This window comes from Bos grunniens, chromosome 17, assembly GCF_055505025.1.
Source record: "Bos grunniens cultivar Pamir isolate PY7600 chromosome 17, Bosgru_T2T1.0, whole genome shotgun sequence".
Classification (NCBI taxonomy): Eukaryota; Metazoa; Chordata; class Mammalia; order Artiodactyla; family Bovidae; genus Bos; species Bos grunniens.
Genome location: NC_141181.1, coordinates 65,033,224 through 65,050,513, shown reverse-complemented (window position 1 = coordinate 65,050,513; position 17,290 = coordinate 65,033,224). Strand labels below are relative to the sequence as shown.

Sequence of the window (17,290 nt, the reverse complement as noted above, 5' to 3'; positions counted from 1 at the left end):
CTGACTTGATGGACATGAATTTGAGCAAGCTCCAGGAGTTGGTGAAGGACAGGGAAGCCTGGCGTGTTGCAGTCCATGGGATTGCAAAGAGTCGGACACGACTAAGTGACTGAACTGAAATGAACTGCATTTGCAAGGAGATCAAACCAGTCAGTCCTAAAGGAAATCAACCCTGAGTATTCATTGGGACGACTAATGCTGAAGCTGAAGCTCCAATAGTTTGGCCACCTGATGTGAAGAGCTGACTCAATGGACATGAGTTTGAGCAAACTCCAGGAGACAGTGAAGGACAGGGAAGCCTGGCGTGCTGCAGTCCATGGGGTTGCAAAGAGTCAGACACAACTGAGCAACTGAACAACAATTGCATCTGCCCAGGTGACCCTGTGGTTGCATGCCACCCTGAGTAGTTGAGATGTTCAGAGACATGAGTCTGGGTGGGTCTGTGTCTCCAGCTAGCCCCCGGAAGGCATGAGCTGACACCTCCTGTAAGTCCAGTCTTGCAGAACCAGTAATTTGCAGGCTGCCCCCCGCCCCCTGGAACCTTTCTCAATTCTGGAACATGCCTCAGAGAATGCAGTGGGCAAGAGGGCTGAGCAGAGGTTGTCCTACTCCCCTCCCTGCCACCACTTCATACCCACCCCTGGAGCCAAAACAAGCAATTCCCTTCTCATCTGTTTACAGACGGATCCTTACCAAGAGTCCTTTTTAGGAAATGATTCCATAGCTGTGAAAAAAAAAAGGAAAATGTTGCAGTGCCTGGATTTCTTTTTTGTTTTAAGGAAAGGAGTTTTTTTACTTGGCTGGATGTGTGACCTTGGTTTTCCAGAGAGATGTGAGAGTCCCCTGCCCCCTCTCCTGGGCCCAACTTCTCTCAGGGGACATAGAGGTATCACCCCTGGGTGGTGTTTCCCGGAACAAAGGGGTTAGACTCTGCACCCGTGCTTGGCTCCTGGCTGTGGACAGGGAGACCGGAGAGTAGGGAGGGCAGAGGGACCACAGGACCGACCCATGCTTGGCTCCTGGCTGTGGACAGGGAAGACCGGAGAGTAGGGAGGACAGAGGGACCACAGGACCGACCGGTGCTTGGCTCCTGGCTGTGGACAGGGAAGACCGGAGAGTAGGGAGGGCAGAGGGACCACAGGACCGACCCATGCTTGGCTCCTGGCTGTGGACAGGGAGACCGGAGAGTAGGGAGGACAGAGGGACCACAGGACCGACCCATGCTTGGCTCCTGGCTGTGGACAGGGAAGACCGGAGAGTAGGGAGGACAGAGGGACCACAGGACCGGAAGGGTGTCGTGTGTGTCGAGGGTGCTGAAGGTGTATGTGGGGGGGTGCGACTGTGACGTGCTGTGTCTGTGTGGCGAGGTGTAGAGGGGGTGTGAGGCCTCAGGCAGGGAGGGAAGCCAGTGGTCTCCCTGGGGTCTCGTCCCCTCCTTGAGTCTCCCTGCCTGCCCCGCCCCAACCCAGGACCTCGCTGTAATCCTTCTTGGCTTCTTCCCCATTGCACCTGCAAGACTTTCAGACTCCTCAGCCTCCAAGACTTTCTCAGGGTCTCCTAATTCTCGATCTTGATGTCCCTTGGAGCATCCCTGTCCCCTAGATCTCCTTAGGTCTCCCTGACCCCCCACAGCCTTCCTTGTTTTCCCCCTCCTGCTTCCAGGAAAATAAGGAGAGCCCCCCACCCCAGTCTCCTCCTTTCCCTGGGGTCTCCCCATCTCCTGAAGCCTCTTGTCTACCCGCTGTCCACTGTGGATGGGTCTCCTGTCCCCTGAGGTCCCCTCTTTCCTCCCCTGGGAGGTCTCTCTGTCATCCCACCTTCAGCATCTGTAGCCCCATCTCCCCCAGGACCTCTGAGTCCCCAGAGCCGACCCATCCCCTGGGACCTCCTCCCTGGCCACGACTCCCTGCCCTCCCCGGGGGTCTCCATGGGGGCAGGCACCCTGGCCTGACAGCAGCCTCCCCCAGGGGTTACCTGTACGCTGGGCTGGAGTTCGGCGCCGAGTGCTACTGCGGCCACAAGATCCAGGCGGCAAACGTGAGCGAGGCGGAGTGTGACATGGACTGCAAGGGCGAGCGGGGCAGCGTGTGCGGCGGAGCCAACCGCCTGTCCGTCTACCGGCTGCAGCTGGCCCAAGAGTCAGCCCGCAGGTGTACGTGAGTCAGCCCCTCCCCTCGCCGCCCCTCGCCCACCCGCGCCCCCCACCCCTCCTGAGCCCTCGGGCGCCCCCCGCCACCAGACACCACCACCCTGCCCCAGCCTCGCCTCCAGCCAAACCCCTCTTCCCCCTCCACAGACACCAAAAGCCTGACCTGGCCTGTCCTTCCTGACTGGCTGAGAGCAGGTTGTCCCTAACGATGGTGATGATGATACTGACAACAGCAAACGCTCCATCATTTCCGAAGTGCCTTCTTTGCAAGAGCACACGTGGTCCTCACGATGGCCCTCCAAACTGCAGTTATTCACCCACTTTACAGATGAGGAGACTGAGGCTCGCTGTCACACAAGCAGCAGAGGATTTAAACCAACTCCAGAGCTTCTCTCTTAATTTTTCTCTTTTGGCCGTGCCATGTAGCACGTGGGATTTTCGTTCCCTGACGGGGGATTGAACCCAGGCCGCCTGTACTGAAGCATGGAGTTAACCACTGGACCGTCAGGGAAGTCCCATAGCTTATGCCTTTAATGCTCCCATAGAGACGATTTCCAGATGGCGCTAGTGGTAAAGAACCGGCCTGCCAATGCAGGAAATGTAAGAGGCAAGGGTTCGATCCCTGGGTTGGGAAGATGCCCTGGAGGAGGGCATGGCAACCCACTCCAGTGTTCTTGCCTGGAGAATCCCGTGGACCGAGGAGCCTGGCGGGCTACAGTCCACAGGGTCGAGAAGAGTTGGACACAACCGAAGTGACTTAGCACTCATGCATGCAGAGGCAATTTATCCCTCACTTGCCAATGTTTTGGTCTTATGAGAAAAACTCTCCAGTTTTCAGACTGAGGGAGGGAAGGGTGTGGTTAGGCGAGGACAGGAGCCACCCCTCCTCCGTGGATATTGTCGCATTGTTCCTTCTCTGGCTGTTTAGTAGCAGTTAATGTTTGTTTCTCAAGCATCTGCTGTGCACCGGGCACTGTACTAAGCCCATTGCAAGCCTGATTTTGTTTCCCTTCCTTACACACTTTTCAGGCAGTTGCCATGGTTAATCATCTCCATTTTACAGTGAGGAAACCGAGGCTTAATGAATTTAAGTACGCCTGCCCAAGGTCACACAGCCTTGTGACCTCAGAGCTGACGTTCAGACCGACAAGCAGAGCTAATGGCCTTGACAAAAGACAGAGGGCTGAGGTTTGTCCTGGGTACTCTTCTGATGCCGTCCTGAAGTGGAAACAGGAATCCAGAACTACAAATCTCGAATTTGAACATGCTGGGGAATCCCAGGGAGATCTTGTTAAAATGCAGACTCTGATTCAGCTTTCCAAGGAGGTCCTAGGTGATGCTAGGCTGCTGGTCCATGGACCACACCTTGAATAATAAGGCCTTAGACCTCAGTGGAGCTGACAAGATCCGCCCAGAATGTAGGCCTTCCCACTCAGGTGGACTTGGCAGAACCCTAATGCCCGTGTGCATGCAGTGAAAGGCCTCTTCCGTGTGAATATCATCATTGATAAAAATTCATTGCTGGTTTCCTTGATAATGTGTTGTTTTCCAAGCCCTATGATTTTGAAGCTCTGCTCACGCTTTGCTCTGCAGCAGGGTCAAGCGTGCCGCCAATTTGCAAAACAGCTGATTTCTAGAAAAGGAGGTACCGTCTCCCTGTCCATCGTGGCCTCAGTTCCCCCAGGTCTGAGGGCCCGGCTGGCAGAGGACACAGTGGGTATGTGAAATCCGGGCTGGAAAATGTCCGCGCAGCGAGTTTCTGGTTTGGCCATTAGGGTAGTGAGGTTTTGATTTGACGGCAGAGTCATCATCCCCAGTACTGATCTCTTTACTTTTATCTGTTTATTTTCGGCTGTGCTGAGTCTCCCTTGCCACACGCGGGTTTTCTTTACTTGTGGTGAGCGGCGGCTGCTTTTTGTTGCAATGCATGGATTTCTCATTGCCGTGCCCACTCTGGTTCGGAGCATGGACTCTAGGTAGTTGTGGCTCGTAGGCTCCAGAACGAGGGCTCAGGAGTTGTGACACTCGGGCTTAGTTGTTCTGTGGCATGTGGCCAAGGATCAAACCCGTGTCCCCTACATTGGCAGGCAGATTCTTTACCACTGGATCGCCAGGGAGGCCCACTACTGATTCTCTTTATGCCAGTATTCACATTATTTGGATGGCAACTTTGACCATAAGAAGAGATGACCTTAGAGTTATGTGTATTTAGAGGGAAAGCTGCAGCCACTAGAACATTCTGGTGAATGATGCTGAGCTAGATAACAAGAATTGGGCGGTGTATGTCATCAGCCACTCTCAGCCAGACCTCCTTTTGCTTAATGTTCAGAGTGGCTGGGTAATATGAACATTCTCCTGTCTGTCTTCTCTCTGTCTCTCTGTCTCTGTTTCTGTCTCCTGCTCTCCTCCCCGCCACACACACACATCCTCAGATACACACACTATTAAGATCACCAGGTATAATAACAGTCTCATGCTATAGCCTACCAGGTTCCTCTGTCCATGAAATTCTCCAGGCAAGAATACTGGAGTGGGTTTCCATTTCCTCCTCCAGGGGATCTTCCCAACCCATGGATCAAACCCGGGTCTCCTGCATTGGCAGGCAGATTCTCTAACCACTGAGCCACTTAAGAAGCCCAAGCAATATAGTCTCATGGACCATCAAAGATATTTTTTTTCAATTACCTGAAATGTAAAAGCCTCAACACACATAAACCATGAGATCCTCTTACAGTCAGATGTGTTTTGCCCTGGTAGCAGTGAGGGGGTGGGCTGATTGGGTGGTTGCTGGTAAGAGACCCCTGAGGCTTCTGGGAATGCTGCTGTGCCCCTCAGCTCACCCAGCTCTGCAGTGGTATTCTGTTCCATCTGAGAAAGGAACGTTCCATCCATACATTCAATATGGGGAACCCATTCACTTCTACCAAGAGAGGAGACCCGGAGTCTAAGCCCACCCCAGTTGTTCTGAATTGTCACTGTGCAAGGTTGGAAGCTTGGGCACCTCCAGCAGGAGACTACAGAAAGGAATCTAAGCCTTGCTAACCTCAAGGCTGCTGTGGCTGAGATGAGAATGGAAGTGGTCTGGATAAGGAGACAGATGGTTGGTCAAGTTGGAACTTCTCGTGGGCTCCCAGTTGGCAACATGGTATTGGGAGAGAGCATGAGGACTGTTCATTGAACCAAAACACTTGGTGAGCTCCCGTGGCTTAGGCTTGGAGAGGAGAATGGGTAATAAAAAAATAAAGCATAGTCCCTGCTCTCAAGGAGGTCACCGTCTAGTGGACAGGCAGACCCAAGACCAGTCGGGTCTGTTCAAGTGGGCAAGGGGGTGGTGACGTACATATAGGAGCCAAGAAAGCAACATTTGAGCCAAATCTCATTCTAAGATTTCCAGGTGAAAGGAAGAGTCACATATCCAGCTGAGAGCAAAAATCCAGGATCAGCAAAGGTTACGTTTTGAATGACCTATTAGAAGCACCTTCCTTGCTTGTGTTCTATTTTGCAGCTTTAGAAACTGAGGCCTAAAAAGCACAAGTGGCCAGACTGAACAGCCCTGGGGATGGCTCTACAGAAGAAGGCTGACTGGTTAGGGCCTTGAAAGACACACAGGATTTTGCCTGGTGTGAAGAGGAGGATATTCAGACTCGAGACACATTGCCAGAGGGCAGGGGACAAATCAGGGCAGAAGGAGCAGAGTGTGCAAACGCCAAGAGTTACTTTTAGTGGGCAATGGGCAGGCCTGACACTCTCAGGGCCACAGAGCTTGTCAGGGACTGAACTTAGGCTGGGACCCAGTTCTCTGACTCCCGCTATGGGTTCTAATGCGATATAGCGCTGCAAACACCCTGGCCTTGTGTTGAGTTCCGGACCCCATGCCTCTCCCTTGGAAATGCTGCTTGGTCTGACCTACCTCCTTTCTTCCCTGACCCCTGATCTCTCCTTCTGCCCTGTGTCCTGTCTCTACACAACACAGACTATCCGGAGTCTTTGCTATGGCTCAGTGACATGCTTGGTTTCCCATTCCTGAGATCTGATTTATACACAAATAAGTTAGAAAGGGAGGTCTTCCACCACGTGACACTGGCGTGTATTCCTTTAGGCAGGGCAATGAGCGAGTGCTCCAGGAAACAGGGGTGGTAGAAACCAGGTTCCATTTATAGAGTCATTAGTTTGTATTAACACTGTGCCCTAATTGTGTTTCCCAGGGCAGTGGCACAGAACTCAATGATTGTGAAGATCCAAAGGAGGCTTACTGTCTCTTAAGCACCCCTCTGGTGGGGTGTTGGCCTTGCATGGGGTGTCAGCCTTGTGTGGGGAGGCAGCCTTGTGTGGTGAGCCGGCCTCTGTGTCTCTGAGGTGATGGAATGCTCCTACAGTAGTGAGAGCATTAAAAGACTGGCAGAGCAAATGTCTGCAGGAACCCTGCTATTCTCCCTTGACACAGACTCTCGGGCACAGGGACTCTTTGCCCTTGTTACAAAAGGACCGAGAAATGGACTTCCTTCTTGGTTGGATTACACTTTTCACAGCGGTTTGCTAAATGTGTCAGCAAGTGCGGCTTCTCCTCCCAGGGGCAGAGACCTGCTGGTGATTTGAGAATATTATGGCTTTATAGGATGTTGCAAGAAATTCCATTTGCCTGAAAGATTCTTGCAAGATTTGCTTTGCAAGGTTCTCTAGAATTACACGAAATACATATATATGTGGGGCCCATGGGTGGCTGTCCATGGTGCTGACCATCCTTCAGTGCTGCCTGAAACCCCCATGGGCTTTATGGGGGCTCAGTGGTAAAGAATCCGCCTGCCAATGCAGGTTTGATCCCTGGGGAGGGAAGATCCCCTGGAGAAGGAAATGGCAACCCTCTTGAGCATACTTGCCTGAGGAATCTCATGAACAGAGGAGATCTCATGAACAGAGGCTACAGTCCATGGGGTCACAAAAGATTCAGACACGATTTACTGACTAAACAACAACAAAACCCCCATGACTGCAGACCAGCCTCTCCCAGGACTCAGCCCTTTTCTCTCTCTTTTTTTTTCTCTTTGATGAAAGTATTATGAAGCTTACACTGTGTGTGCATGCTAAGTTGCTTCAATCACGTCCGACTCTTTGTGACTCCATGGACTGTAGCCTGCCAGGCCCCTCTGTCCATGGAATTCTCCAGGCAAGAATACTGAAATGGGTTGCCGTAACCTCCTCCAGGGAATCTTCCCGACCCAGGGATCGAACCCGCATCTCCTGCGGTTCCTGCATTGCAGGCGGATTCTTTACCGCTGAGCCACGAGGAAAGCTCTATGAAGCTTATGTTATCACTGAAAAAATAGATCTTGACTTATGGTTTACAACTTACATAGTGTAATTTATATACTGTTCTTGTTGTGTACTGCTCTTAGTTCTAGCAATTTTTTGTCTCTTGAAGTTTAGAAGGGAAACTTGGCACAATGCTTGTCCTTTATGCTCACTATACTCTTTTTAACCACCTCACCATCTAGCCTCAGATGACCATGGAAAGTCACACTGGGTGGAGGGAGGGACCACGTCTAGCTCCTTCTTTGCCAGGCCTGGAGGCCTTTCCTTCCCCTTGATGTATATGCCTGGGGTCCCTGAATTTTATAATTCAGATGGATCTCCATGAGTTCTGCTGTGTACGGTCGAGGCATGATAGCCAGAGAATTGTTCTCCTTCTGCATCGTGGTGGGGGGAAAGAGTTTACACTTCTCCCTAAACCAAACTCCAGGGAGGCTATGGGAGCAACGGATACAGGGTATTTTGCATTTCTCTATTTGGCTGTGCCAGGCCTTAGTTGCAGCATGAGGGATCTAGTTCCCCGTCCAGGGATTGAACCCGGGCCCCCTGCATTGGGAGCATGGACTCTTAGCCCCTGGACCACCAGGGAAGACTCTGGATGTAGGTTTCAGGATCAGGCACACATTGTTTCTATCCCAGCTCTTTGACTGACTTGCTGTTTTGACTTTGACCATGCCATTCATTCTCTCTGAGCCCCAAGTGCCTCATCTGTAACATGGGGACAGTTCCAACCCTGAAAGATTGCTCTGACGGCCATGTGAGATAAAATCCAGAAAGCACAGTGCCTGTTTGGAGTAATGGTAATGCATCTTCCTTCCTAAAATGAAAACTCCTCAATTCACTCCGAGCAGCACCCAGCTCAAGTTATTTGAATTTCCAACAGCTCACAGGAGCCTTTGGTGATGCCTAAAAATAGCTGGTTTTGAATTCTCCTCGGACAGTTAGGCTCTTTGTGTAATTCAATCTCCCTCTGATTATAGGTAGCCATTAACAGCTCCCAGCTCACTGCCTTTCCTCCTCACCGGCATCTTTAATGCAGTAGAGCTTGGCCTAATTACCCTGGGGGGTGGTGGCCTCTTTCAAACCAAGGAGAACTCTTCCTCGCCTGCCTTTAAGCTGATGCCTGGTGGCATTTCCCTCATCTTTGTGAAGCCCCAGAACAAAGAGACGATGGACTTCAGAGGGACTTGCGCTGCCCCCAGTCAAGAGAGCTGATGAACAGTTGCTCTGCTCGCCTCTTGCTAGTAAAAAAACCCCAAGCTGCCGAGGTCATGCACCATCCCAGCTGGCCTGGCAATGAAGAGCTGACATTATCAGAATGTGGGGCACAGGCTTCTGTGATCCTTGGACCCCTCCTGTGGAGCCTGAGAGGGTTTCTGGGAAATTCAGGTGGCTGACACAGGGTCTCTGGAGCCCAACCAGGTTGGAATTTGATAGGCCTCCTGCAGAATAGCAGAGAGGTGGGAACCTAGGATGTGACGTCAAATAAGACTGGAGCCAGATCCCACCTCTGTGCCCCACTAGCTGTGTGAGCTGTAATACCGATCAAATCTTGTTATGTCTCAGGATCTCCCCCTGCAAAACAGGATAATAGCATCATCTACTGCTTAGGTTGTTTTGAAGATTAACTGAGGTAACATGTGTAACATTGGGGCTTCCCTGGTGGCTCAGATGGTAAAGAATCTGCCTGCAATGCAGGAGACCTCGGTTCAATCCCTGCATCAGGAAGATTCCCTGGAGAAGAGAATAACTACCCACTCCAGTATTCTTGCCTGGAGAATCTCACAGACAGAGGAGCCTATCCATGGGGTTGCAAACAGTCGGACATGACTGAGCGATAAACACACACACACACGTGTAACATACTTGGCATCAACGACATAGAGTTAACGGCTGTTATTATTTTCCTTTGTTGCTCTCCTTCAGCAAGGGTTGCTCATTAGGAAGACATTACTCAGGGTTACTGCTACTGTCCAGGGCACAACTCCAGGGGGCGCCATTGTCACAGACTGCAGGCTGTGAAGAGCAGCAGCTCTGAACTTCATGCAGGATTCCCCTTGGGAATTAAGAATGCACAAAGAATCCATGTTGGATTCCCCCAGAGACAAGGCTGTGAGCTTTGGTTTACTTGAACGATGACCCCACGATGGACCTCCAGGGGAGTGAAGACATGAGACCAGGGAAGGGAAGGAGTCAACATAGACCTTTTACAAAGCAGGTCGCTACTGAGGAAGCTTAATCCTGTTGGAAAGGCAGTAGAGAGGGTTCTTAATCTCGCAAGGAGATCAATTCCCTGGAAGCTTAGTGTCCATCCTTCACACACCCAGGGTGTTTACAGGATGTCACTGGCAGCCTGTACTGGGATGGTGAGTGCCAGGAGTGTATTAATGGGGCACTGATAGTGTTTCCTACGTAGGGTCTGGCCACCCTTTAATCATGATCGAGTGGTGGAGAAGGAGCAGGAAGAGACATTGACTAAATCCTGGTAGGTCTTGGGCCCTATAGATGCCACTGTATCAACTTCCACCCCAACTATGCAGGGTAGAGATGATGGTCCTTGAGTACAGACGAGGAAACCGAGGCTCAGGCCAAGGACACACAACTGTGGAAGGTGCTGACCCAGGTCCGTCTGAATTTAAAACCAGTACCCTTTCTGCTGGGCATGAGAGACCTTTTGCAAACAGGAAGGCATCCACCTAGTGCTGTGGAAGTCCAAAATTCTTTGTATCACTAGAGAGTGTTAGGAAACTTAAGGGATCCAGGCTGGCCACTTCTCTTGTGTTTTCAGATGTAAGAGACAAGACAGCCTCGCGCCAGCAGTAGGGAGAACCGGTGACCCGTTCTGAACGTGTTAGTTGCTCAGTCGTGTCCGACTCGTTGCAACCCAATGGACTGTAGCCTGCCAGGCTCCTTTATCCATGGATTCTCCAGGCAAGAATACAGGAGTGGGTAGCCATTCCCTTTCCCAGGGGATCTTCCCAACCCAGGATCAAACATGGGTCTCCTACATTCTAAGCCGATTCTTTACCATTTGATCCACCAGGGAAGCCCTGACACATTATACAGACGGAAGAAATGAGGCTAGAAGGATGATTCAGCGTCTTGGCCACCTTGCATATTCTTAGTGTTCTGATCACCAAACCATAACGGAGAGCAACCTGCAGAGAGAGGTGCCCTCCAAAGTGTTCCCCAGACCCCTGGGACTCCAGCCTTCCCACAGAGCATCACAAGGTTCTCTGTGAATCCACATGGTTTCCCTTTAAAAGCAGAATGTGCAGGACTGTAGAAACACCCCACATCTGGCAGGTTAACTGCTCCTAGAACTAACCTCCCAAACCTGTGCGCCTCCCCACCCCCACCCCAGTGGACACCCTGACCAAAGAGAGACCCGCAACAGCAGCTTCTGATCCCTCTCTGGCCCTTTAAGGCCTCGGAAAACCTCACTTTACTTCGTATTCAGGGCATTCAGTTCAGCTCTGCTTTCTAAGCTGGGAGGTTCAGGGACTCATTAACAGATGCTTAAATGTCAAAGGGAGACCCGTCTGAGCTGTGCTGGGCTTACAGAGTCTTCCCAGCTTGCAGTCTGGCCTCCCTGCATCCAGGAAGGCAGGAAAAGACCACCTGGGAGATGCCAGGGTAGGAATTCTACTTCCTCTAAGGAGCCAGATTCATAGACTTTTGCCTGCCCCTTCCCTGAGGTCTCAGATGGTAAAGAATCTGCCTGCAATGCAGGAGACCTGAGTTTGATCCCTGGATCGGATCGGGAAGATCCCCCAGAGAAGGGAATGGCTACCTACTCCAGTATTCTTGCCTGGAGAATCCCATGGACAGAGGAGCCTGATGGGCTACAGTCCATGGGGTCAAAAAGAGTCGGACACGACTGAGCAACTAACACTTTTACTTTTCACAAAGAGAATCAAACTCCAGTGTCAAGAGACCCCAGAGTGACAGCCTTGGTTTTGTGAATGGTTAGTGGTCAAAGGGGACTGAATACACGTCATAGTGTTTTGGAAATGCTCAAACAGGGTCTGAGGCTGGTTTCTTAGAGAGGGGTAGCCCAGAGTATAGGGACTCAGAGCTCAGATGTTCCCAGGCTGGAATTCAGATACGTATCAGCTGTGTGGCCTTAGGGAATCACTTCCCGCCCTGAGTCTGTTTCCCCTTCTGTTTGATGGGGAGAGTGAGACCTGCTTTGTCATTAGGAGTATAAACTGTATCAAGTGTTTACACAGTGCCCAGCACATGAAGAGTATTTGATAAGACCATCAAAAGTGGAAAGATCTCAGACTTAGATGCCAGTCTTAGCTCTGCATCATAATCTGGGTGACTTGTATCAATTGGTTTCAGTCCTCTGAGACTTGCATTTCCCTGTCTTAAAAATGGGGCTCCTTATACCACCAGGGCGATGCAAGTGTTCAACGAGGCCATGTGTATTCAGCTTAGTTCCCAGCTAATAGCATGTTTGATGTGACTACAACTATCTAAGGGGGCTTCCCAGGTGGCACAATGGTAAAGAATCCACCTTCCAATGCAGGAGACACAGGAAGTGCAGGTTCAATCCCTGGGCCAGGAAGATCCCCTGGAGGAGGAAATGGCAACCCACTGCAGTCTTCTTGCCTGGAAGATTCCATGGACAGAGGAGCCTGGTGGGCTACAGTCCATGAGGTCACAAAAGAGTCAGACACGACTGAGAGAGCAAGCATAAGCATCTAACCATCATAGTAGCATTATTATTATTAGAAGAAGCATAGAATTGGGAGACTGAGTAACCTGGCTTTGATCTCACTCTGTCCTTAGCCAATTTTGTGATCCTGGAAGCCAGAGTGTCTCCCTGAACCAGCCGTGGCAGCTACTGCTCATGGCTACCGTGAGGATTCAATGGATCCAAAGCACCCAGCCAGGAGCCTGGCATCTGTGGAGGCTCAATAAACACTACTACTACTACTAAGTCGCTTCAGTCGTGTCCGACTCTGTGCGACCCCACAGACGGCAGCCCACCAGGCTCCACCGTCCCTGGGATTCTCCAGGCAAGAACACTGGAGTGCGTTGCCATCTCCCTCTCCAACGCATGAAAGGGAAAAGTGAAAGTGAAGTTGCTCAGTCGTGTCCAACTCTTTGCGACCCCATGGACTGCAGCCCACCAGGCTCCTCCCTCCATGGGATTTTCCAGGCAAGAGTACTGGAGTGGGGTGCTATTGCCTTCTAGTAGAGTCTAAAGAGAGAAGGGGAGCCCCCTTATTTCTGAAAGGCCAGCATCTCTTTGTCCTGGCACCTGAGTTGGCATCCAGCTAACTGAGTTGTTTGGTTAAATGAAGATTTGTGCACACCACTTCCGGCCTCCCATCTCATTGCTATAAACCTTAGCTCAAACGGGCTTCCCTTGTGGCTCAGCTGGTAAAGAATATGCCTGCAATGAGGGAGACCTGGGTTCGGTCCCTAGGTTGGGAAGATCCCCTGGAGAGAGGAAAGGCTACCCTCTCCAGTATTCTGGCCTGGAGAATTCCATGGACTTTCACTTTTGCTCAAACACCTGACTCCCCTGCCCGTCCTTGCCTTGTATGGCACATTCTCTGAGCGTCACTGAAACTTCCTTGGGGCAACCGATGAAATGGGGCTTCACCTCTGTGCATCCTGGGCCATGGGATGGGAGGCCACGGGACACCAGTGGCTTTTGGGGATGTGACGATTCTTCATTTGGAGGGTGGAGGGCCGTCCTGTACAGAAGAGAATCTGCATAGTCTAACCTCCTCCTTATCATTTACATGTGGGGAAGCTGAGGCCAGGACCACAGCACCCACCACCATCGCTTCTCCCCAGCCTGGAATGAGAGGTGGGGAAGTGGAGGAGATGGGGCTGGATAGCAGGAGTCTGCAGCATGCTCCGGATAGTAGTCATTTAACCCAATTCCAGATGTCATCTCAGCTTGCTAGATTTCCCTCCACCATGAACAACTTCAGGCTCCAGGGTGCCAGGTGGTAGGGATAATCACTAGGGTGCCTTTGACAGCTGAGATTTAAAATTTTCGTTCCTAGACTCCCTCCCCCTCCTCCACCATCCTTCTGCCCGAGGAGTAATTTCATATCTTTTTCTCTGCACTTAAATATAGGTATGCTAAAAAAAAAAAAGGTGGGGGTTGGTGGTGGGGAGGTGCTTACCAGTAGATAGACCCAGATACAGACATAGATGGAAATATACGATTTTTGCAGCTTGCTTCACTTGCCCCAAGGGTTAGCATCATGTTTCTGAGATAATCCTCAGCACGTTTTTGCTGACAGTGGGTCTTCAATATTGCCATACAACCTCCCTTTCTAAGTCCTGTCTCTCTCATTTGTCACATGAGAGATTGCTATGGACCTTGCAGAGTTCTCAAGAAGGTAAAATGGTATGGCATTTGCAAAGTTCTCAGAAGGGTGGATAACGCATAGAAGTCACCAACACGTAGTAGATCCTCACTAAATGGTTCCTACTTGTGTGCTCCTGGCTTGGATTCACTCGTCAACTGTGTCCTTTGTTTTCTGTGAAAGCTGTGCTTCTAGAAAAAAATGTATTCAACTCAAATTTGAGAACCACGGAACCCAATTTAAAATGGGCATCAATAAGCCTTTAGATAAATTTGACAGGGGCCACTTTTAATTGTTAAAATTTGTCTTTATTATATTAAAAAATAAATGTGCACTCTTAAAAAGGTTGGGAAAGAGGTTTACAGAAAAAAGGTAGAAATAAAAATTGTCTAGAATCCTATCCTGTCCGTCAGAGTTCTCCAGAGAAACAGAACCAGCAGGATATGTGGAAGTGTATAAATTAAGAGATTGGCTTAAGGAAGTGGCTCATGAAATTGTGGAGGTTGGCAGGCCTGACATCCAGAAGCTGAATTCCTTCTTCTCTGGAAAACCTCTTTTTTCTCCCCCCTCTCATTCTTTCAAATTACTAGACGCAGCTCACCCACATTTCAGAGGGAAAGTGTCCTCAAAGTCAGCTGACTATAGATATTAATCCATCTATAAAAAACTTTCTCAACACCTAGAACAGTGTCTGACCAAACAGCTGGGCACCACAGCCTCATAAGTTGACACAAAACTTAACCATCACACCTACTATTCAGAGATAACCCTCTAGGGATTTATATTGAGAGATAATTTGTGTACACAACTAACATTTTATAATAGGCGGAGTGTCATCTTTTCAGTTTTTATTTGGCATCCTATCTTGACTACATCTTTAGAGAGACGAAGCTCTCTCTAAAGTAGCCTTTAGCCTCCTTATTCTGTATGGAGCATGAATCCCACTGTGTCATCGTTCCACACATTATTTGTCCCACACTTCATTGTTGGACACTGAGGTTGTTTTCAGTCTTTCATGTGTTAGTTTAAATCATTTCTGCAAAGAGCGTTCTTACTGATGAATCTTTATGTCCATCTGTAGTGGATGCAAAAGGTGCCCACCCAAATCCTCTTTACCACCAGTAGCTCAAATCTGCCCCCTTGCCTGAAAAACAATCCTTGACCCAATAGCTTCCCAAATGACAGATGTTGAGGAGGGGTGGGCAGACAAGGCCAAGGTCAGAGCCTATTCCTTAAAGTGGAACCAACCTTGTGATGCCCCTTGCCCTCCAGGCCGAAGGTGGTACCCCGCCAAGGTCACATGCTTACTTAGCTCCTCTCCTCCTCTGTCCTGCTTCCTTCCCACCATTCTCCTGAGAGCACACCTTCAATAAAACACTGTCTCAAGGTGTGCTTCAGGTAAACTCAGCTGAAGACAACAGCTGAGTATTGTTTTGAGGACAACTTTTATTAAAGAGGTAGCAATGGTCTCCAAATTTTCTACTATGTAGCTGGGATGCTTCCAGATTAGGGAATTAAAGGGAATCTCTCCAGTAAATCAGCCTCTTGTAGCACTGCATGGGGCAGACACTCTTGAGGTACCAAGTGTCTCCCCTAAAGCCCAGGATAAGGGGGCAGAGCACCCCAGTGCTGGAAGAAAGAGTGGGAGGACCCTGGACCCCTTGGCTTCCCTCCATCTCAAATGCCCAACCCTCTCCTGAGATCATGAAAATCCTCCATAGCATCTAAGTTACCACCACCAAGGATGTGAAAGTGAGACGCAGGAATGGTGGCAAAGAAAAGGGGATTGGATGGCCCAGCAAGAACATCTCAGCAACCCAGGTTGTGGACAGAGATGCTAGGGCTGAGGACATTCTTGGAATTTTCTAGCTCACGATTCTCCATCATGTCCTTGCCTCCACTGGGCGTCAGTTCATCAGTGCTTCCTTCAGAAGGTGGTTCTCCCAGCCTGCATCTGACTGTTCCTTTTCCCCTTGGCTCTCCAGACGGAAGTGCAGTCTTCCGAGGCTGCTTCCGCAGGCCTGACAACCTCTCCCTGGCCTTGCCCGTGACTGCCGCCATGCCCAACATGTCTGTGGACAAGTGTGTGGACCTCTGCACGGAGAAGGTGAGCCTGCTTCCGCACACGGAATTCCAGGGAGGGTGGTGCGGGGCAGCTGGAGAAGTGAGATGCTTGGCTGGGGGAGCAGCCACCTGGCTGCTCTGAGGAAGGTTGTGACTGTGACATGTGACACAGGAGGGGAATGTGGATCCAAAGGCTGGGAGTTATGCAGGTTCCATTTCTTTCCCTCAGAGGAAGTGTGTTTGTTCTAATAGTGAGGACTGCTCAGGAGTGAGGGTGACGTGTGGACTGGGCCTAGAAGCAGGTGTCGAGGATTGCCAGGTAAAGCCCAGGACAATCCCACTTTGGACGAGAGTGAATTCCCCATCGCTGGAGGTATCCAAGCAGAGGCAGGGCAGGTGTGGCATCAAGAACTTCGGGTACTGGATAGCAGTTGGACTGGATGATCCAACTGGATGGTCCTTTCTCAACCTGAGATCCCTGATGGATGGCTGACTATTTATCCTTCTTCCCAAATCAGACAGGGAACTCCACAAGAGTAGAGGCTATGCCTAAAACATTTTGTGACCACTCTTGATACCCAGCATGGAGCTAAGCTCATCACTGGCATCCAGTGATATTTGAGAAGCTCCCTCCATCATCCAAGGTGAGCTAATTATATGAGGGTCCACAGGAGAACCCCCCTTCCCCACCGCAAGAAAGTGGTTACCCATTTCATTCATCCTCTCAGCTACTATTTGATGAGAACCTTCCTTGTGCCAGGCCCTTGTGCTCAATGCGGGGAGCACAAAGTCAATGAGATGTGGTCTTTATCCTCAGTGATGCTGGCATTGGCTGGGGGCCGCTTTGTGGCTCCTCCTGGGTGCTCAGCCTACACCCCAGCTCCTGAATGCTCCCACCTGTTCTGAGTCATCCTGTTTGGCCGTTTCTTTCATTAAGGCTCCTAATTCACAAAGCACCTTTCAGAAAGATCAAGAGGCAGCAACATTGTAGACACTGCCACTTACTGAGCCCCTCCATGCACCCCTCTGTCCCATGGGTCATACAGCTTACCTCTCACAACAAGGCTAGGAACTGGGAATTTTCCTCCCCATTTCACAGATGATAAAACCAGGGCTCAGACAGGTCAGAAGTCACTTCCCAAGCTCACAGCACAAGCAAGTGGCAGAATGGGTTCAGACACCAAATCTATGGCCTTGACTTCTGAGCTCCCCTGGAGACTCCATGGGCTTCCTAGGTGCGCTAGTGGTAAAGAACCCACCTGCCAATGCAGGAGACATAAGAGATGCAGGTTCAGTCCTTGAGTTGGGATGATCCCCTGGAGGAGGGCATGGCAACCCACTCCAGGCTTCTTGCCTGGAGAATCCCATGGACAGGGGAGCCTGGCTGGCTATGGTCCATAGGGTCACAAACAGTCAGACACAACTGAAG

General features: G+C 50.5%; 1 protein-coding gene across 10 annotated transcripts in view; it reads left to right on the top strand.

The window, feature by feature from the left end:
- WSCD2 (WSC domain sialate O sulfotransferase 2) overlaps window positions 1-17,290 on the top strand; it is a 115,449-nt gene that overhangs the window by 79,096 nt on the left and 19,063 nt on the right. For 5 of the 10 annotated variants that reach the window (XM_086348475.1, XM_086348479.1, XM_086348476.1 and 2 more), the window contains 2 exons: window positions 1,968-2,152; window positions 15,783-15,904. In XM_086348475.1, coding sequence (XP_086204601.1) covers window positions 1,968-2,152; window positions 15,783-15,904 — 307 coding nt within the window. Of the gene's footprint in view, window positions 1-1,967; window positions 2,157-15,782; window positions 15,905-17,290 lie in introns of all 10 variants that reach the window. The other 5 variants (XM_086348483.1, XM_086348484.1, XM_086348485.1 and 2 more) reach the window with 2 other exon arrangements.